The 21707-nt window shown below is 46.7% G+C and overlaps 1 protein-coding gene across 4 annotated transcripts in view; it reads left to right on the forward strand.

Annotated features, from left to right (window-relative positions):
• Positions 1 to 21707, forward strand: part of SYCP1 (synaptonemal complex protein 1) — a 345552-nt gene that overhangs the window by 196238 nt on the left and 127607 nt on the right. For all 4 annotated transcript variants that reach the window (XM_029573719.1, XM_029573718.1, XM_029573720.1 and 1 more), the window contains exons 19-20: positions 7759 to 7876; positions 20258 to 20328. In XM_029573719.1, the coding sequence (XP_029429579.1) occupies positions 7759 to 7876; positions 20258 to 20328 (189 nt within the window). The remainder of the gene's footprint in view (positions 1 to 7758; positions 7877 to 20257; positions 20329 to 21707) is intronic.

Here is a 21707-nt window from a genome sequence, read left to right on the forward strand (position 1 = left end):
CTCTGCTCGTCCTTAGTTTGCTTAGGGTTTGTTAATTTGAACATCCTGGCTTGGGTACAGGTCAGTACTGAGGGACTGCAGATGGCACTCTTGGATAGGTAGCAGTGCCTCAACGTTTTGTTCTCTGCCTCCATCTGCTGGTAGGGATGCAAAACCCACTTGTCTGGACTGATATGTGGTACTACAGGAACGAAAATTATCAGGTAAGAACAAATTTTCCTTTAAAGCTGATTTCTGGTGATAAAAGTCAATTTGTAAAGGTTAGCTTTCTCAGTTGCCTTTGTGAAGCTGCAGTATGACCTTCAGATTAAGTCTGAGTTTTCTGGTCAAAAAGCACATTTTCTGCGGACAAACAAGATAAAATGAGTCAAACAAGAGGAAGATATTATCCAACAGCCCTGAGACAGAAAAAAGCCCTCTCGGAGTTCAGAAAGACGAAGAAGCTCTTTCTGATCATATGTGGACTTTCTGTATTTGATCTACTTAAATATGTTCAGTCATCCAAGTAAGTAGTAACGGTTCCAGTTCATAGACTTCTGCAAGAACTCCATGCAAGAACATGGCAGACATCATTACTTTCTTTTTTGGTAGCAAGAAAATTGGATAGCAAGTATAGGGTGAGATGATCAATTCCAGGTCATTTCAAAGTAAAACAATGTGGAGTCAGCATTAAAAAGTGCATAGTATTCAAAAACTCATTTCAATATCCCTACTACTAAAGATTCCAGAATGTTGAATAATGTGGCCAAGAAAATTCTCCAGTCAACTATAGTGCATTCATGGATAGTTGCCAATTAATTGCATATGGTCCAATATATGCACTTTGCTCTACAGAAGTTACAAGCTTTAGCAGAAGCTCTTTCAATAGACAAAATATAATAGTTCCTACTAATGGTCCAAGAAGCTGAGGAATGAGGCAAACACCTTATTACATTAGTTTGTTATTTCTATTTCCCTTCCTCCAGAACATCGGCAGTAGCTATTGAAGCCAGAAGACTAGCTTGGCTCCGTGCTTTGGGACTACTGAGTACATACATGACAGACTGGCAGATATGAAGGTAAAAAACTCTTCGGGGAGAAAGTAAATTAAAGAAGCAGTGGATAACATTAAAGATCTCTATGCTACTCTGCTCACTCTTGTAGCAGCCACTACATAGCAACCCTCTGTTTCCAGAAAAATCAACAACAGCCTTACAGGAGTTAATACTTCTAGAAGAAGTTATTATCAATATCTGTACCAACACTCTCGTCTTTAACAGCAGCAGCATCAAACCAGGCCAAGGACTAGAGAAAGAACGTAGTCTAAACCTCTGCAATAGATTCAATAAAAATCTAGTTAGAGTTTTTGACTACAATCTAGACAAATCTTCCCAATTAAACTTCCAGTGGGGGGAAGTCTACAGTATTTCAATCCAGTATGGTCCTTGACAACTGACCGCTGGGTACTGAAAATTATCAAACAAGCATATAGATTAAATCTGAAATGTTCTCCCCTGAATAACCCTCCAAAGAAGTACAGTACATTTTGGAGACTGAACAGCTCTTACTCTTTCAGCAGGAACTGGCATCTCTCCTAACAGGCAAAGCAGTGGAACATAGGAACATAAGAAAATGCCATACTGGGTCAGACCAAGGGTCCATCAAGCCCAGCATCCTGTTTCCAACAGAGGCCAAAACCAGGCCACAAGAACCTGGCAATTACCCAAACACTAAATCTATTCCATGTTACCATTGCTAATGGCAGTGGCTATTCTCTAGGTGAACTTAATAGTAGGTAATGGACTTCTCCTCCAAGAACTTATCCAATCCTTTTTTAAACACAGCTATACTAACTGCACTAACCTTTCTTATAGTGGAACTGGTTCCACTATAAGAAAGGAACTTGAGGTTCTATTCTGCTTATTTCCTAATTTCAAAAAAGATAGTTGGTTTCCAACCCATCTTGGATTTAGGAATCTCAACAAGTTCCTAAATAAAAAGAAATATTCACAATGAACTCTCTGGGCACCATCCTTCCCCAGTTTAAAAACAACAGTTGGCTTGCTTCACTGGATCTCAAAAATGCTTACACACACGTCTTGATTCATAGTGTCCACAGGATTTTTTTTTCACTTCACCATAGAGATAGTCTCTATCACTGTGGTATTCTTCCTTTTGATCTCTGAGCAGTACCCAGAGTTTTTACAAGGTGCCTAGCATTTGTTGCTGCTCACCTAAGACTGAACATTGTTTTTGTTTTTCCCTGCCTGGACAGTTGGCTTGTATCTGGTCATTCCCTTCAACAGGCCCATTCTTCCACCCTCTGTACTATGAGCAGTGTTCAATCCCTCGGTTTTCTTATTAATGTCCCCAAATCCATGACATCTCCTGTAATAGACCTCATAAGAACATAAATAGACATATTGAAGGGAAAATAACTGAAATTTGGTTTTAACAACAGAGAAGTTTGCATCATTTTTTGAAGATAAAATAGTAAAAATTTGCAGTTTGATGTGTCTATCATTATAGTAGATCTGACTTTACAGGATAATGTGCAAAGGTTTTACAACTACAGATGTAGGAGATTTACTAAATAGTGTCACTGTGAAAGGATTAATATCCCTTCAAATGTAAAGTTCCTATTCTGCTTCAATATTTGTTGCACCTGGTAAACAGAGAATTAAAAATAAATTCAGTACGAGTCCATCTCAGTGCCATCACAGCTTATTGTCACCAGGAAGCTAGGCATCCAGTATCCTAGCAACCTGTTGTGAATTTACAACCTCCTATTAAACCACTGTCACCCCAGTGGGATCTTAACCTGGTACTACTTCAATTGATGCTGTCTCCCTTGAGCACATGCCATCAACAGACTTAAAGTATGTTTCCTGGAAGACTCTCTTCTTAGTAGCCATAACTTCAGCACGAAGAATAAGTGAGATTCAGGCCCTAGTGGCTTATTCTCCGTATACTCATTTTTTAAGAATCGGGTAGTGTTACGAACTCATCCTAAGATCCTACTAAAAGTAGTCTCAACTTTCTATATAAACCAAGCTATTATATTGTCTACATTCTTTCTGAAACTGCATCAGACATCTAAGGAACAGGCTTGGCATACACTTGAGTGTTAAAGAGCATTCTTCTTCTATCTTGATAGAACTAAATCTTTATGAAATTTGACTCAACTCTTCATGTTCTTTGACCAGTCTAAAAACGGAGCTTCCATTACTTAGCAAACCCTTTCAAAATGGCTCACAAGCTGCATACACTGGGGCGGATTTTAAATGCCCGGCGCGCCTATTTTGTATAGGCCGCCGGTGCGTGCAGAGCCCCGGGACGCGCGTAAGTCCCGGGGCTTTCTAAAAGGGGCGGGGGGAGGGGCGTGTCAGGGGCGTTCCCGAAATGACGTGGCGTTTCGGGGGCGTGCCACAGCGTTTCGGGGGCGGGCCCGGGGGCGTGGTCGAGGCCTCCGGACCAGCCCCTGGGTCGGGTGACGGCGCGCCAGCAGCCCGCTGGCGCGCGCAGATTTACGTCTGCTTTTAGCAGGCGTAAATCTGCCAACAAAGGTAAGGGGGGGTTTAGATAGGGCCGAGGGGGTGGGTTAGGTAGGGGAAGGTGGGGGGAGGGCGAAGGAAAGGTCCCTCCGAGGCCGCTCCGAAATTGGAGTGGCCTCGGAGGGAACAGGCAGCGTGTGCTGGGCTTGGCGCGTGCAGGTAGCACAAATGTGCACTCCCTTGTGCGCGCCGACCCCGGATTTTATAAGATACGTGCAGCTACGCGCGTATCTTATAAAATCCAGTGTACTTTTGTTCGCGCCTGGTGCGTGAACAAAAGTACGCGATCGCGCAATTTTTTAAAATCTACCCCAATGTGCTTATGACCGCACCCATGCTCTGCACCCCATAAGAACTCTTCAACAACTACCTCTTCTACCTTAGTTCAACTCAACTCATCATCAGTGCAAGATATTTGTAAGTCGCAAAGTAGGTGACAATAAACACATTAGTAAAACACTATTGTTTGGACACAGAGTCATGTTCTGATGTTAAACGTAGATTATCAGGTGAATTTTCAAAGGAGCTACACAGGTAACTAATATACTAGTGTAGCAATTTTCAAAAGTTATTTACACCATGAATGTACTTAACGTGGGTAAATCTTATGGACAATTCAATGGCATGTATTGCAGTAGTTTTCAAAAGCCCACTTACATGGGTAAAGTGCATTTACATGTGTAAAACCCAGTTTTACACATGTAAATGCTTTTGAAATTCAGGCCCAAACTGTATTAGCTAACATTTTGCATTAACTCAACAACTTCCAGCATTCACGGGTTACAAAAAAAAAAGACAGAAAAAAACTACACAAAATTTACTACCATGCAACCCTTTGCTGGGGAGCCCCATCTTGTGTGGCTATATGTGCTGCTTGTCCAAGGAGAAAGCAAAGTTGCTTATTTTAACAGGTATTCTCCATGGACAGGAGAAAATACAGCCACATAATTCCTCCCTTCTCCCCTGGAAGTAAAATTCGAAGCTTGGAAATAGACTGAGGGAGGTTGCGTGGTGCTAGCATGGGAAGGCCCACGTATGCCCAGAAGAGGATCTAGAAGTTTCTAGACTAGAGGAGAAAAGAGACTGAGTCAGCACCATTGCATGACATCATCATCTTGTTTTGCTGTCCATGGAGATCACCCATTAAGGTAAGCAACTTCGCTAACTTTAAACCTGCTCATCTGGCTAAGTGGTGCTGAATATTGGGCCCCAAGCTTATAAGGGTTAGATCTCTGAATGTGATCTTTGATTGTATTTTGTTGATAGAGTTTTATTTGTAATTCTCAGTGAAAATTATTGTTTTTATGTTTTTATTATATTGTGTTTAGTATGTGTATGTTTATTTATTAAGATGTGTGTTTGTTAAATTTTAATGTAAATCACTTAATTAATGAGAAAGATTGTGTAACAAATTTAATAAACTAGATTAAAAATGTTTTTGCCTCAGCAGAGGGCAAATGAATTTTCCAAAAGAATTCTGAACCTTATAAAGTGTTCCTGTCCCGGCTGTTCATGAAAGTGTTAGGCCATATGGCATCAACAGTTCATGTCACACCCTTTACATGTCTTCACATGAGATAGTATCAGTGGTAGCTTACGTTCCAATGGAATCAACATTTTCAACCAATGTCAGATAAAGAGATAATACCCTTCTTTCTGTTCTCTGAGTTTGTGGTTGAACCATTCAAACCTGTTAAAAAGGTTGATTTTTTTTTTTAACCAACCACTATTTCAAGAAATTCTTAGCACAGATGCTTCCATTCACTGCTGGGGATCTCACTTGAGACGCCTTTGCTTCCAAGGAATCTGGTCATTGAAACAGAAGATGATTCATATAAATCATTTAGAATTAAAAGCAATTTTCAGTGTTCTAAAAATATTCACTTCATGGCTGAAGAACAAGGTGATGTTGATCCAGACAGACAACCAAGTATTTATTTAAATTTGATCTTCCACCTTTAATTCAAACTGAATCGCAAAGCAGATTACAATCAATTACATAAATATAATAATCCAACATAAATACAGTTCAAAATGACAAAAAAAAAAGTTGTAATGTTCTACACCAACAAGCGAGGGGAATGGGTACTAAGATGCACAGGAATCTGCCGTCCACATTCTAACCACTGTGTGTGCTGCAGCTGTTTCATAGTTTGAACCGTACCAGGCAGGCAGATTCCATGGTCTTGCCTGTGTCGCGTAATCAAACCATGAAATTGCTGCAGGAAGCTCCACAGTTAGAACATGGACATTGAACTCCTGTCATAACTGCTTTGCAGAAAAGAGGTACCCATTTGGGTCCTCCAGCTACCAGAACAACCTCTGGTCATGAGCCTTTTTCTTTTGGTAGTCCAGAGGAAGTCTCAGGTGCTAGCTACACTAAGAAAATGTTATGGCAGATCCTTCATTAGTCTTAAATAAAAAGGTACAGAAACTGTTACATTAACATATATGTGACATCAATACACTACTCTTATTTCAACATAGGTTGTACCTCTGTGCACAGATAGGACATATCAGTTATATAGTGAAACCCTATAATTTTCAGCAAATTATTAGAAAGAGTACCGGAGTTAAGATGAGTACTTTCCATAGTACCTTTTTAGCAATCAGCTAGAAGAAGAGTGATAGAACTGAAGGTGTTATTGTCATCTTGGTTGCTCAGTCAGGCAAAGAGTTAAAAAACAGGGTGGTAATGTATCATGAGAGCCCTTGGTATGACTACAAGAATAGCGCAACAGGTTTCTTGTCCATTTCATACAGCTAATCTAGACTATGGGATAATGGATTGCAATAAGGGGCTGTATGTATAGGAAGACAGGATGTGAAATGTGACTTGTTTTCAATATGGCTTAACTAAAATAAACATGTCTTTTATATACAAGTCTATTTCTTTGTGTGTGGTTCTCATCCTTTATGAATTTTGTAAGAGATGTTGAGCCTTTTGAGGGGGAGAATCTGAAAGATGCACAGAGTTCTGTCTATCTGAGAAGTTGCATAGATGCCTGGGTGCTAGTATAAATCAATGTTAATTTTTGAAACTGGTTTACCCTGTTTCCAAGTTCCGTAACCTTGTTCCATGTACCGCCTCTAGGCAAAATTTTGTTCTGTTTCAATGTAAACTGATGTGATCTGTATTTCATACAGGAACACCGGTATATAAAAATCTAAAAATAAATAAATAAAATAAATAAATCACCCTTACAACTTGTCTGGGGATGTGAAAATGCTGATGGTTCTATTCTTTCTTGCTGTTTGCTCATATGAGAGGGTGGTGGGAAACATAACTGACATTAGTCAGCCCTCTTTATCCAGATACTTGAATTCATTTATTGATGCCATGGTTATTTGTATGCCTGAATTCATCCAGTACCTGTGCATTCAGAAGGAGAGATGAGAAGGCACAAAGAGGCTTCTATGAGATAGTTTATTTTCTAGTGTAAACATTGGTATTGATTGTATTCCTTTGTCTGGTTGCTTTAAAAGTCCAGAAGCCATGTACTGGAACTGTAAGAATTATTACAATCTGTAGCTATAATAAAAGATTCATCAAATGCTGCTTTTACATGCTAAGCATTTTGAAATTTAAATTTATTATACTGTAGACTGCAACCTACTTTTAACCGGTAACTTTCAAATTGACGCACCAATTTTATAATATGTGCTCATAAATTGGGGGGGCGGTTGGTAGATGTGTGCGGCAACTCATTAGGTCTATTTCCCAGTTCCCTCCCATTTCGCCTAAGTGAAAGAGAGGACTTCCTAAACCCCCTACCTAACTAGCCTCCCTTTTACCCTACTAATCCCTGACCCTTAAAACCCCACTAACTTTTTTTTTTTTTAATTTACCTTCTTCACGCATCCCATAGCAGAAGCAAGTTACATGGTTGTGGGATCCCGGCACGCGCAAGTGTGTGTAATTGACTGCGTGGTGTAGTCCCAGCCTGCCCATGCTCCACCCAGACCATGCCCATATCTCACCCCCCTTTTTCCAAAACTTTATTATCCAGGTACTGGGAGATATGCGCGTGGCTGCGGGCCTTTTAAAGTCTGTGCGGTCCGTGTGCATCCAAGTCACATATGTATCTCCCAGTTTTGACGCGCACAACCCTTTAAAAATCTACCACTTAGTGTATAGTACATATTGACTGTGACTAATTAAAGTAAGCTGGAACATCAGATATTGAAACTAATTTCTTCTTTGACATTTTATTCTTTTCTAAAGGGTGAAATATGAAGAAATAACTGTGGATTATAGTAAAGTTTTATTAGAAAAAGAACAAATGGCAAAGGATATCGATAATGCTTTCACTGAGGTCAAGAACCTTCAAAACAGTTTGAAGGTAAGCCAATAAATAAATTTGTCCCAGAATTTTAGCAGTTTGAATCGGGAATCATGGACATTCATCTAGAGCAGCATTTCCCAACTAGTGTGACGTGGCTAGAGTACAGGTGTACCACAGCTGCAATCTCATTTCCTGTTTCCCTCCTGGCCTGCAGAATGTCCTTCTGCCTACAGGGGCATCTGAGAACAGAGCTTATTAGCAGTTGCTTCTGCTTCCCCTGTGCAACAGAAACTGCACAAGGCTCTTTAGGCTTGTGAAACCTGCTGTCCCCTTGCAATTCAGATTGCAGAAGGAGGCTGGCAAAGGAGGAAGAAGTAGCACTTGGTAAGCTTGCTCCCAGACTTTTGCTGTTCAGGGATTGAGGGTGGAGTGGGGAAAGGGACAGATGAATGTGCCACAGTATGTTGGGGGTTAGGGAAGAGAAGATGATGATGACAGGAGATGGGGGACAGCGAAGTTGATGATGTCAGGGCTTTGGGGAGAAGGGTAGAGGGAGAGGGAAGATGATGATGATTCAAGAGGGTGGGGAAAGAAGGTGGAAGGAGAGGGAAGGTGATAATGCCAGGGAGTGAGGTTGAGGGAAGGTGATGCCAGGTGTGTGGGAAATAGAAAATTGATGATGATGTCAGTGGGGGAGAGGAGTGGAGAGAGAGGGAAGGTAATGATGTCAGGTGGTGAAGGAGAGGGAAGATGATGATGGCAGAAAGTGAGGGAGAGGGCAACTAATGCCAGGGTTGAAGGGAAAGGGAACATAAGGTTATTGGCATGGGGAGTGGAAGGAGAAGGAAGAGAAAGCGATGATGCCAGGGGATGGAGAGAGAGGGAAATTGATGACATCAGGGGGTGAGGGAGAGGGGTGGAGTAAGATGGAAGGAGATGATGCCAGGGGATAGAAAGAGAAGGATGGAGGCATAGGGAAGGTGATGATGATGCCAAAGTGGGAGGGGTGAAAGCAGAGGGAAGGAGATGAAGTCAGGGGGAGAGGGAAGGTGATGATGTTGGGGGGTAAAGGGAGAGGGAAGGTGATGCAAGGGAATGGGGAAGAGGTGGTAGAAGGTGATGATGATGCCTGGGGATGGGGGAGAGGGATGACGGGAAGGTGGTGATGATGCCAAGAGGTGAGGGATAGGGATGGAGGCAGAGGGAAGAAGATGATGCCAAGGGGTGAGGAGAAGAGGGAGAGAGGTGATGATGATGATGGGGGTTGAAGGGAGAGGGAAAATGATGATGATGTGAGGGGTTGGGAAAGAGATGGTGATGATGCTTGAAGGTGGAGGAAAGGGAAGGTGATTATGATGCCAGGGAGCGGGGAAGAGGGATGGAGGAAGAGGGAAGGTAATGATGATGCTGGAGGTGAGGAGGAGATGATGGTAATGCCAGAGGGTGGAGGAGAGGGGTAGAAGGAAAGGGAAAGTAGTGATGTTGATGATAATGATGTCAGGGGTGAGGAGGTGGAGAGAGAAGGTGATGATGTAAGGGGGTGCAGGAGAGTAGTGGAAGGAGAGGGAAGGTGATGATGATGCAAGGGTGGGGGCAGAGGTGGTAAGAGAGGGAGGATGATGGTGGTAGGAGAGAGATGGAAGGAAAGAGAAGGTGGCGATGATGATGCCAGAGGTGAGGTAGAGAGAGAAGATGATGATGCCAGGGAGTGAGGGAGAGGGTATTTGATGATAATATGAAGGAGGGGGAAGAGATTTTGGGAGAAGGAAAGTGATGTTGATGATGCCAGGGGAATGGGGATAGGAAAGGGAAGAAGATGTTGATTCCAGGGGAGAGGCATGATTATGATGCTGAGGGAAGTGAAAAGGGAGAAGCTGATGATGCCAAGGGGTGGGGGGAGAGGGAAGATAAGAGAAAGTGATGATGGGGAAGTGAATGGTGTGGCACAACAAAGTGACCCCTGTGCCAGGTGTGCCACAAAACAAAAAGGTTTGGGAACCATTGATCTAGAAGTATATATTTTTTCTCCTAGGACAAGCAGGATGGTAGTCCTCGCATATGGGTGACATCATTTGATGGAGCCCGGCACAGAAAACTTATGTCAAAGTTTCTATAACTTTGATTGGGCATACTGGGCATGTCCAGCATGCCCTATACCATGCATCCATTCGGGGTCCCCCTTCAGTCTCTCTTTTTTTCCATGGAGCTTTTGCCTCGTGGTTACTGAGCTTGTGGTCTTTGTTAAACAAATTTGTTGGAAAAATTTTTGCTGATCGTTTTCGGGTTTTTTCTCGCATGTGTGTCCCTCTTCGGTTCCCTCTTGTGTCTTCGTCAGGTTTTTCAGTGGTTCGTTCCCTGTACGTACCCGGATCAGTCCAGACCCTGGGTTGAGCCTCCTGTCCAGCAGGTGGAGACAGACCAAAACTGTGAGCGTACCCTATATCAGGACAGAGCCTATCCTATACCCCTTCAGTATTCGTCTGTCTCCAGCAGGTGCAGGCAGCTGAACCTATGGTTCCCCTTCTTCTTCTTCCCTTAGTTTCCCTGAGGGGATTTTCTTTTCTTTTGGTCTGGATCAAGCAAGTATTTAATTCTTATTTTTAAAAAAAAGAGGACTTTGAAAGTTTTCTCTCTTTTTTTCCTCACAGAGACTGTTCGGTCTCTTCGCTCTGCTGGGAGCCTATTGGGGGGGGGGACTTGCCCATCCTAGGCCCTTTTTTTCCTGGTGACCATCTGGGGTGATACTGGTGGTCCAGTCCCTCCCCCATCATATAGCTGTCCACTGTAAAACAGTACCCTCTCAGGCAGTGTTTTCCCCTGGCTTAGCTGAGCAGTTTGAAAAAAACCCCCAAAAAACAAAAACGAGTTCAAGCAGGACTGTATTTGTTACTTTTTTAAGAACTGTGGACAGCTCCGGCAGCATGCAGTCGCTGCCTCCGCTGATCGACTTCAGCCCTGCACAACTCAGCTGTTTTTCCTTTTTGTAGCAATTTTTTTTTCTTCAGCGCTGATGTCGCGTTCCAGTGCCTGTAAAGCATGTGGAGAGTCTGCCACACGTTTTTCTCGCGGAGGCCTCTGTTCAGGGTGCCTACCAGGTGGGGAGGGTCCCTCATCGATCCCCTCGCCCACAGCGACCCGGGGGAGAGTTCCCTGCTGCGTGGCCAGGCCGTTCCCAGCCCGGAAAACCGCAGGAACGGCAGCCATCTTGGAAGCAGGCTCAAATGCAGAATCGGATGTGCAGGAGGAAGGTGAGCCCGATTTTTTAGTTTCTCCTCCGGATTTGAGCTCCGGAGAGGGTGCCTGACATTTCTCCCCCCCCCCCCCCCCCCCCCGGGAATAAGTCTTGTTTCTCCGCGGAGTTTGTGCTTCTTATGCACAAGTCCTATTTAGCCAGCTTACAGCAGGAGGAAGATCCATCCCTGAACCCCCCCATCAAAAAACCAGTGAATTTCTCCTCCGAAGGCGCCGGAGGGCCAGGGCTCGGTTAGGGTGGTCCCGGGGATCCCGCCGCCTCCGGATCCACCACAGCCGCCGCCGGTCCCAATTCCAGATCTGGATGTTGACCCACTGCTTCCTAACCCCCCCCCCCCCCCCCCGAGGGGGACGATCCTCGGGTGCTACGCTTATTTCAAAAGGAGGAACTAGAACCGCTCATTCTCTTCATTTTGCAGGAACTGGGAATTGAGTTGCCCCCGGCGGATACGGTTACGGCCGCAATGCCTGCCAACATGGACCTGGTCCTGGCGGGACTTAGGGCTCTTCCATGTATTTTTCCTTTTCACCCTATGCATAAGTTGATGCTCCTTAGGGAATGAGAGTCCCCTGAGGCGGGACTCCGAGTGGGGAGGGCTATGGACAAGCTCTACCCCCTTCCTGAGGCCTGCTTGAATCTACTTAAGATGCCCAAGGTAGATTTCTCTGTCATGGCTCTGAAGGATGTCCAGGACCGCAAGTTGGAATTTTACCTGAAACACATATTTGGGGTCCTGTCCTTGGGAGTTCGGGCGACAATCTGCGGCAGTCTCATGGCAGCGGGCAAGCCTCAGGTGGGTTCAACAATTACTCAGCACCCAAGCCCTCCCGTCTGCAGAGGCGGAGCAGGCAGATCGCTTGGAGGGAGCTATTGCGTATGGGGCAGACGCCCTGTGCGATCTTCTCTGAGTGCAAGCCAAGGCAATGGTCTTCATGGTCTCGGCCAGGCACCTCCTCTGGCTGAGAAATTGGTCTGCGGACGCCTCTTCCAAAGCGCAATTGGGATCCCTTCCCTTCAAGGGAAGGGATCCCAATTGCGCTTTTTGGGGAGGACCTAGAGCAACTTATCAAATCCCTGAGAGAAAATAAGGTTCATAATTTGCCGGAGGACCGCCCGAAACAGTCTAAGTCCTTCTTACCCTCTTGCACTAGATTTAGGGGGCAACACCGTTTTTCCACCAGGGCAAGGGGCTCGTTCCTGAGGGGTAGTGCTTCCCGATCTCAATCCTGGCCTCATTCCTTTCGGGGACGTCGGCCTTTCAGGGATAGTAGCCAGCAACACTCGGTCACCAAGTCCTCCTTTCAGTGAGATGGGGCCAGCTCATTCCTCCATTCGAGACTTAGGTGGACGACTGTCCCAATCTCTCGGGGAATGGGCCACCATAAAGACGAATCAGTGGGTCCTAGAGGTGATAGAAAAAGGCTACGCGTTAGAATTTGCTTGAGACCTGCCAGATCTTCACCTGATCTCCCCCTGCGGAAGTCGAAAGAGGCCTGTGGTCGAACAGACCCTGCGCAGGCTGCTGGAATTGGGGGCCATAGTCCCAGTCCCAGTGGAAGAACAAGGGTCCGACCAATATTCCATCTACTTCGTCATGCCCAAAAAGGAGGGCTCCTTTCGTCCAATTTTGGATCTCAAGCGTGTCATCCGGGCTCTCAAGGTTCCCCATTTTCGGATGGAAACCTTGAGGGCGGTGATAGCGGCAGTTCGATCTGGAGAATTCTTGGCCTCGCTTGATCTGACGGAGGCCTACTAAAACATCCCAATTCGCTGCGATCACCAGTGGTTCGAGATACTGGGCCAACATTTTCAGTTTCGAGCACTCCCCTTCGGTCTTGCCACGGCGCTGCGCACTTTCACCATGGTAATGGTGGCATTGGCGGCCACCCTGCGTCGAGACGGAGTCCTAGTCCACCCTTTCCTGGACGATTGGCTCATCCGGGCCAAATCAAAGTCTCTTTGCCAGCTGGCGGTCAGCAAGGTCCTGTCGTGCCTGACCTCTCTGGGGTGGGTCAACTTTCCCAAGAGCATGCTTCAACCCTCCCAGACATTGGAATTCCTGGGGGCGCGATTCGACACTCGAGTAGGCAGGGTGTTTTTTCCGGAGGACCGATCGCTCAAACTCAGGGGCCAAGTGCGCAATTTTCTCTCTCTTGCCCTGCCAACGGCCTGGGATTATCTCCAGGTTCTGGGGTCCATGGCCTCCACTATCAATCTGGTCCCCTGGGCTTATGCGCATATGCGTCCGTTACATAGAAACATATATAGAAACATAGAAATGACGGCAGAAGAAGACCAAACGGCCCATCCAGTCTGCCCAGCAAGCTACGCAGTTTATCCTTTTTTTTTTTTTAATCTTCCCCCCCCCCCTTTTTTTCTCCCCCTCCCCCGTCACTATTGGCTTCCAGCACCCTCCGGCCCCAATTCCCTTCCACCCCTCCACCAATGCAGAGAGCAGTGCCGTATCCGCATCCCAATGAACATCCAGCTCAATCGGGGGTAGTTACAGAAAGCCTTGCTATCCCTCTGGAAACCGGTATCAGAACAGTTTCAGACGCCCCTGCCGCTCTCTGAGTCTACCGTCGCAGAACTGCAGTGGTGGCTATCGCCTGCCCATCTTCAGAAGGGAATGTCCCTTCTGACGCCGCAGTGGATTGTGGTAACAACGGACGTCAACCTCTCTGGCTGGGGAGCTGTATGCCAGACCCAGTCTGCTCAGGGGTATTGGTCTCCGACCCAATCTCGCTGGCACATCAATCGACTGGAAGCTCGAGCAGTCCGAATATGGAAGGTTTTTGAAAATGCTTGTGTCGCTTTGGGTATCTCGGCTCGTAAGGCTCCAGTTTCCCAGGTCCTTTCTTTTCTCCAGAACAGTCTCGCCAAGGAGTTGTCGTTCAGTTCCTTGCGAGTGCAGGTCTCTGCTCTTGGTTCCCTCTTAGGCACCATTGACGGTTATGCAATGGCGGCTCATCCGGATGTCATCCGTTTCCTCAAGGGAGCCAAGCACTTGAATCCTCCAGTGATCTGCGGCGCCTTGATGTGAAACGGGTCTTGCTGCGTTACCTTCAGGTTACAAATGAGTTCTGGGTCTCTGACCTCTTGTTTGTTCTGTGGAGTGGGCCAAATAAAGGTAAGAAGGCTTCCAAAGCCACTATCGTGCGTTGGTTAAAGGAGGCCATTGCGTCGGCTTACATCTGTAAGGGTCGGCCTGTGCCGGAAGGCTTAAAAGCTCATTCCCTGTAAGTACCTGGATCAGTCCAGACCGTGGGTTGAGCCTCCTTTCCAGCAGGTGGAGACAGACCAAAACTGAAAGGGTATCCTATATGAGGACAGAGCCTACTGCAGCCCTTCAGTATTTGTCTGTCTCCAGCAGGTGGATCAGCTCACCCTTCGGTCTCCTGATTTAGGCTAGTCAGCCTTCTTTTTTCTTCTGGGATCAAGCAAGTACTTATTCCTTAGGAATTCAAATAAAAAAAAAAAAAAGAGTTTAATTTTTAGTCTGTGCGGGAGACGGTCCCGTCTCCTGGCTCTTGCCGGACTCAGGGGGGCTTTGCCCCTTGTGCTGTGCATAGCCTGAGTCTGTGATTGCTTCCAGATGTGGGGACCAAGGCTGGTGGTCCAGTCGTTCGTCTCCCCCCCTCCCGCGGCTGCCTAGGGAGCATAGTGCTCCATTGTTGTGCTCAGTTTTGGGTTTAAAAATAAATAAATAAATAAATAAGAATACTTAAAACCTCCAACCGGCAGCCAGACAGACAGGAGCGTGCAGGCTTCACTCCCCTGCCTCCGCTCCTGCTGGCAGGGCTGCCAATCATTTCTATTTTTAACTTTTTTTTCTTCAGCGCGCGGCTCCTCTTCACTGAGGATGCCGCGGCCAGCAGCCTGCCTAGCTTGTGGGGAGCCCTCGTCATGCCTATCGAGCAAGAGGCTCTGCTCAGCCTGCCTGCTGGGTGGGGAAGGCTCCTCCTCGGCAGGGCAGGCAAATTTAGCCCGGGGACGGAACCCCCAGCGCATGACCAGGCCGTTCCCGGATTGGCAAAGACCCCCAGGATGTGATCCCTGACCCCCCCTCGCCCCCCCCCCCCACGGGAAACCCAAGGCTCGTTTTTCCTCAGAATTTGTCCTCCTCCTGCATAAATCCTATTTGGCTAGCTTGCAGGAGGAGGAGGAGGACTCTTCCCCTGGCCCCCCCCCTGGCGAAAATTCCGCGCCCCGCGCCGTTACCTGTTTGCCCTGCCGCAGAACCTCCGGGGTCTGTGCGGGTGGTTCCGGGGGTGGCCTCCATCCCTGAACCCCCGGTGGCCCCAGTTATTCCGGATCCTGATCCCACTTCAGATTTAGCATTAGAACATAAGAACATAAGAAAATGCCATACTGGGTCAGACCAAGGGTCCATCAAGCCCAGCATCCTGTTTCCAACAGTGGCCAATCCATGCCATAAGAACCTGGCAAGTACCCAAAAGCTAAGTCTATTCCATGTTACCATTGCTAATGGCAGTGGCTATTCTCTAAGTGAACTTAATAGCAGGTAATGGATTTCTCCTCCAAGAACTTATCCAATCCTTTTTTAAACACAGCGAGAGCCCTCCCACCCCTGGAGGGGGACAATCCTAGTGTTCTCTGCATGTTTCAGCGTGAGGAGTTGGAGCCCCTCATCCCCTTTGTCCTCCAGTAATTGGGGCTGGAGGGTCCCCATGCGGATACCCTTATGGCCTCCTTTCCCAAGAATATGGACCCAGTCCTGGCAGGACTCAGGGCTCCGGCAAGCGCTTTTCCCTTTCATCCTATGCACAAGTTGCTGCTCTTGCGTGAATGGGAGGCTCCTGAAGCGGGACTCTGGGTGGGGCGGGCTATGGATAAGCTCTACCCCCTCCTGGAGGAATGCTTAGACATGTTGAAGATCCCCACCGTGGACTCCTCAGTCTCGGCGGTCACCAAGCACACCACTATCCCTGTGGTGGGATCGACGGCTCTGAAGGACGGACAGGACCGTAAGCTCGAGGCCCATCTGAAACGTATATTTGAAGTCCTGGCCCTGGGGGTCCGAGCGACTATCTGCAGCAGTCTCATGCAGCAGGCAGGTCTCAGGTGGGTTGAACAATTACTCGGCACCCAGGACCTCCCGTCTGCAGAGGCGGAGCAGGCTGAACGTCTGGAAGCCGTTATCGCTTATGGGGCTGATGCGCTTTACGACCTACTCCGCATCCAGGTGAAGGCGATGATCTCGGCGGTATCCGCTAGACGGCTCCTCTGGCTGCGCAATTGGTCGGCCGACCCGTCCTCCAAGGCACGGCTAGGCACGTTGTCTTTCAAAGGTAAGTTGCTTTTTGGAGAGGACCTTGAGAAGCTTATTGACTCCTTGGGGGAAAATAAGGTTCATAAGCTTCCGGAGGACCGTCCGAAACAATCTCGATCCTTTTCGCCCTCCCGTCCTCGCTTCTGGGGACAGAGGAGGTATACGTCCCGCGGACGCGGTGGCTCCTCTAGGGGTTATTCTTCTTGGTCTCAGCCCTTTCGTGGGTGTTGCTCCTTTCGTGAGGGCCAGTCTCAGCGCCCCATCCCTAAGCCTGTCACACAATGAAGTTCAGTTGACCCATTCCTCGGTCCCCTTTCTGTGCGGTCGCCTCTCCCTGTTCTTCGAGGAGTGGGTCAAAATTACGTCAGACCAGTGGGTCCTCGACATTGTCCGAGACGGTTACGTTTTCGATTTTGTTCACGACCTACCGGATCTCTTCGTATTCTCCCCATGCGGTCGTCTCAAGCAGGAGGCGGTAGAGCAAACCCTCGTCAGACTTCTGAGTCTGGGCGCAGTTGTCCCGGTTCTGAAAGAGGAGCTCGGCGCAGGCCAGTATTCTATTTACTTCGTGGTTCCCAAGAAGGACGGGGCTTTTCGGTCGATCTTAGACCTCAAGAGGGTCAACCGGGCCATCAAGATACCACATTTTCACATGGAAACCTTGCGAGCGGTCATCTCGGCGGTTCGCCCTGGAGAGTTCCTCGCCTCGCTTGATTTGACAGAGGCATACTTTCATATTCCGATTCACTGCAATTACCAGACATATTTTCGCTTCCACATCCTCAACCGGGATTTCCAGTTTCGGGCGCTGCCTTTCAGCCTCGCGACCACACCACGCACCTTCACCAAGGTCATGATGGTGGTGGTGGCGGCGGCCCTTCGCCGGGAAGGAGTCCTAGTCCACCCCTATCTGGACGACTGGCTTGTAAGGGCCAAGTTGGAGGATCTTTGCAGACAGGCGGTGGATCGGGTATTAACTCTCCTTGCGTCTCTCGGTTGGATAGTGAATCTTTCCAAGAGCAAGCTTCAGCCCTCCCAGGTGTTAGAGTTCCTAGGAGCCCACTTTGACACTCGAGTAGGAAAGGTATTCTTGCCTCGTGCGCAGGCCCTCAAGTTGATCAACCAGGTTCGGAATCTGCTCTCGCTGCCTCTTCCAACGGCCTGGGACTACCTGCAGGTCTTAGGTTCCATGGCTTCCACCATCGACCTAGTTCCCTGGGCTTTTGCTCATATGCGACCGTTACAGAAAGCTTCACTATCCCGTTGGCAGCCGGTGTCGGAACAGTTTCACATAGTCCTCTTTTGGACTCTACCGTCGCCGCCTTGCAGTGGTGGCTCTCGCTTCCTCATCTTCTCTGGGGAATGCCTCTCCAATCCCCACAGTGGACGATAGTAACCACGGACGCCAGTCTCTCGGGCTGGGGTGCGGTCTGCCTGTCTCAGTCCACTCAGGGAATCTGGTCGCCGGTTCAGACTCGCTGGCACATCAATCGGTTGGAGGCCCGGGCGGTGCGTCTGGCTCTGCAGGAGTTTCTGCCCCTAATACACAGCAAAGTGGTGAGGGTTCTTTCCGACAACTCCACCACCCTGGCTTACATCAGCCGTCAAGGGGGCACTAGAAACCAGCCGTCTCTTCGACTGGGTGGAACGACATCTGGATTGCCTGGCGGCCTCCCACATCACGGGCAAGGAGAATGTTCAGGCTGATTTTTCTCAGTTGTCAATCGCTCAATCCGGGAGAGTGGGAACTCTCGGAAGAAGCCATGGATCGGATCGTCGACATGTGGGGTCCCCCTAACCTGGACCTCATGGCGACCTTGCGCAAAGCTAAGGCAAATTGGTTCTTCAGCCGCTGGAGGGAGCGTGGTTCGGAGGGCGTGGATGCTCTGGCTCTCTCTTGGCCCACGGACGTCCTTCTGTATGTGTTCCCTCCGTGGCCTCTGGTGGGAAACGTTCTCAGGAGAATAGAACTACACCCGAGGGCCTGTGGTACTGGTAGCACCCAAATGGCCTCGCAGAACATGGTTCGCGGATCTAGTCAACCTGGCGATGGACGGACCCCTCCGGCTAGGCCATCTTCCTCGTCTACTTCGGCAGGGGCTCATATTTTTCGACCAGGCTTTTGTCTAGCGGCCTGGCTTTTGAACGGAGACGCCTGAGGCGTAAGGGCTATAAGGAGGAGGTTATCTCTACTTTGCTGCGAGCCCGGAAGCAGTTGACTTCTTTAGCGTACGTGCACGTTTGGAAGGTCTTTGAGACTGTTTGTGAGGAGTCGGGTGTCTCGGCACGCTCCGCCCCGGTCTCGTTGGTTCTTTCTTTTCTACAGAAGGGTCTCTCCAAGGGCCTTTCCTTCAGTTCCTTGTGCGTGCAAGTTTCCTCTCTCGGCTCTCTCCTTGGACGGGCCGAGGGTCATCCCCTAGCGGGCCACCCGGACATGGTTCGGTTCCTGAAAGGAGTCAAGCACCTACGTCCGTCCGCTCGCATTACTTGCCCGTCGTGGAGTCTTAATGTGGTCCTCCGGGCCCTCTGTGCTGCCCCGTTCGAACCTCCCCGTCAAGCTACGGTAAAGGACCTCACGCTCAAAACAGTTTTTCTTGTTTCTATCTCCTCGGCTTGGCGGGTTTCCGAGATCCAAGCATTGTCCTGTTGGGAAGCTTTCTTGCGTTTCTCCGATTCAGGTATTTCTCTCAAGATGGTGCCTTCTTTCTTGCCGAAGGTTGTCTCCACCTTCCATGTCAACCAGTCAGTGGAGCTTCCAGCATTCTCCCCAGAGGAGATTGCAGGTACTGCAGAAGGCGATCTTCGTAAACTTGATGTCAAACGAGTTCTACTCCGGTATCTCCAGGTCACCAATGACTTTCGGGTCTCCGACCACCTTTTTGTCTTCTGGAGTGGTCCCAATCGGGGAAAACCAGCTTCTAAGACCACTATTGCGCGGTGGTTGAAGGAGGCGATTTCCTCGGCCTATCTTTGCCAAGGTCGGGTAGTTCCGGAGGCCCTAAAGGCTCATTCGTTGCGTTCTCAAGCCACTTCCTGGGCGGAGAGTCAATCGGTTTCTCCGCAAGAGATTTGCAGGGCCGCCACATGGACATCCCTGCATACTTTTGCCACATTAAGAGCCTAACTCCAAAAGTGTCAGGTCCATATTCACAAGAATTTAGCTGGCTAACTCAGAAGTTAAGAAAAATCTCAAAATGACCACCACTGTAAACAGCGATCCACTGAAATCCAGAACAAATCAAGAGCAGGGAGACTGCTCTGTCGCTCAGAAGTTAGCCAGCTAAATGAGTATCTGGGCACATATCTGACTAAATTCTAGCTGCCTAATAAGCTAGAATTTAGCCACCTAAGTTCCATGTGTTCTGGAGGTATAACCGGGAGGAGTTGAGTTAGCTGGCTAAGTTAACTGGGTAACTCCAATATTCAGAGATAGCCAGATGATTTTGCTGGCTAAGTCTGGTCGGGCCAAAGAGCTGTCCTAAAGTTAGGCAGCTATAGTTAGGCGGCTAACTTAAGATAGCTGGCTGTATTCAATAGTGCAGTTTCAGTATCGAATATACCTCCAGAGTTAGCCAAATAAGTTTATTCGGCTAACTTTGCTAGCCGGACTGTGTCTGAATATGGACCTCTAGGAGCCTAAACCCTTTGAAAACTGATCCCTTTATTTATGTATTTATTTATTAAACGCCTCTACCAAAAGGTTACAAAGCAGTTTACAGAGAAGAACGTAAGCAATTAATTAAAAAATTAACATAACACAAACTAGACATAAACATAAATCATAAAACCCGATTGGCAAGAAAATGAGCGTATTTCTGAGAATTGTTATGACTATTTGAAATCCAGGATAATATTTTGTACAAGAGTCTAACATTCTTCTTTTGTGTTTTAGGCAAGTAAGCAAAATGAAGAGACGGCTAAGATGGAAATAGAAACTCTAAAAGTAATAAAAAATCAGCTAAGGCAAGGAAATTTGTATTTGTTATTAGATCAGCAAGTAACACTTCACCATAAATTGGTACAAATGTTTTTTGAAAGAAGTGTAACCTGAGTGCAACAGGAGGACTTAAATAATTTATGTTCAGAATGATATCTGAATTTCCATTCAAAGGAGCATTAATATGGATAGGTTTCCAAAAGAAAGATTCCCAAAATATGCAATGATGCTCTTGGTCAAAAAGTCAAAGGAGCTGAATTTAAACAGTGCAGTATACAGTATGTAGAGTGCATATTTAGATGAGCTTTATTTGATATTTCTCCCTTTTAAGTAGCATAGTTTTGTTATATTAACCATTCATAAAATGATTACAACAAATCATCGCCAAGAAAACTGTGGCATACATTAGGATATCCCGAGCTTGGTACCAGTTTTGTAAAGTGCAATTTCCATTTCGTTTTCCATTTTAGAAGCATAATAGCACTCTGTAATTTGTAGTAAATATTTATTAAAATGCAGAATATCACCAAATCAAAAACCAATAATCAGGTGCAATTAATGCTTCATTACATATACCTACTGTGGAAAACTGTAATAGATTTGCTAACCTTTGACTTCTGAGTTATTAGTGGTCTTTATGGATTTGTTGCAGATCAGAAACAGGGAGTTTATTTATGATGGGTTAGCTTTTTAAGAATCAGCACTAATGCAATTAACATCTAGCTTAATTCATCATTCTGAATAAAAATACATCACAAATTGTCCTCAATATGGAGCCCTGCATCATCTTTACAAAATATTTATTTAATTTAAATATTTCTATTCTATGCTAATCCAATTATTTAGTTAAAAATCTTATATACCACATCTTCTCATGATTCAGTGTGGTTTACAGTGAACACATTCATAAAACACACAAAGCCATCAACATAACAATAAAACATTACATTGCACAAGGTGGATTACAATAACAGCATAAAACATTGAGATAAACCAAACCATCCATGACAATTAAAATAACAGCAATGTTACATTAAAAAATATCATCAATAAAATCATTTAAAAAAAAAAGCTATGGAACAGTGAAAATAGAGATGAGGATTTAAGTACAAACCTGCAAATAAAGCAATTTTCAGTTTCTTTCAAGATAAGCCAGATTCTTGTCTGAGGCAAGAAGAAAGGCTGTTCCAGAGTGGGAGGCCAGCAACTAAAAAGGACTGACTTCTTGTTTGTAGTCTATAATTTATAAAATAAGGAATTATGAATTGCTTCTTATTGGCTGATCGCAGGGCCTGAGGTAGAACATAAAGAAGTCCATACTGAGACACAGTCCAGATAGCAAAGTTGGCGGGATAAATTTATTTGGCTGACTTTGGAAGTATATTCATTATTGAATATAGCTGGC

This window comes from Rhinatrema bivittatum, chromosome 12 (genome assembly GCF_901001135.1).
Source record: "Rhinatrema bivittatum chromosome 12, aRhiBiv1.1, whole genome shotgun sequence".
Lineage (NCBI taxonomy): Eukaryota > Metazoa > Chordata > Amphibia > Gymnophiona > Rhinatrematidae > Rhinatrema > Rhinatrema bivittatum.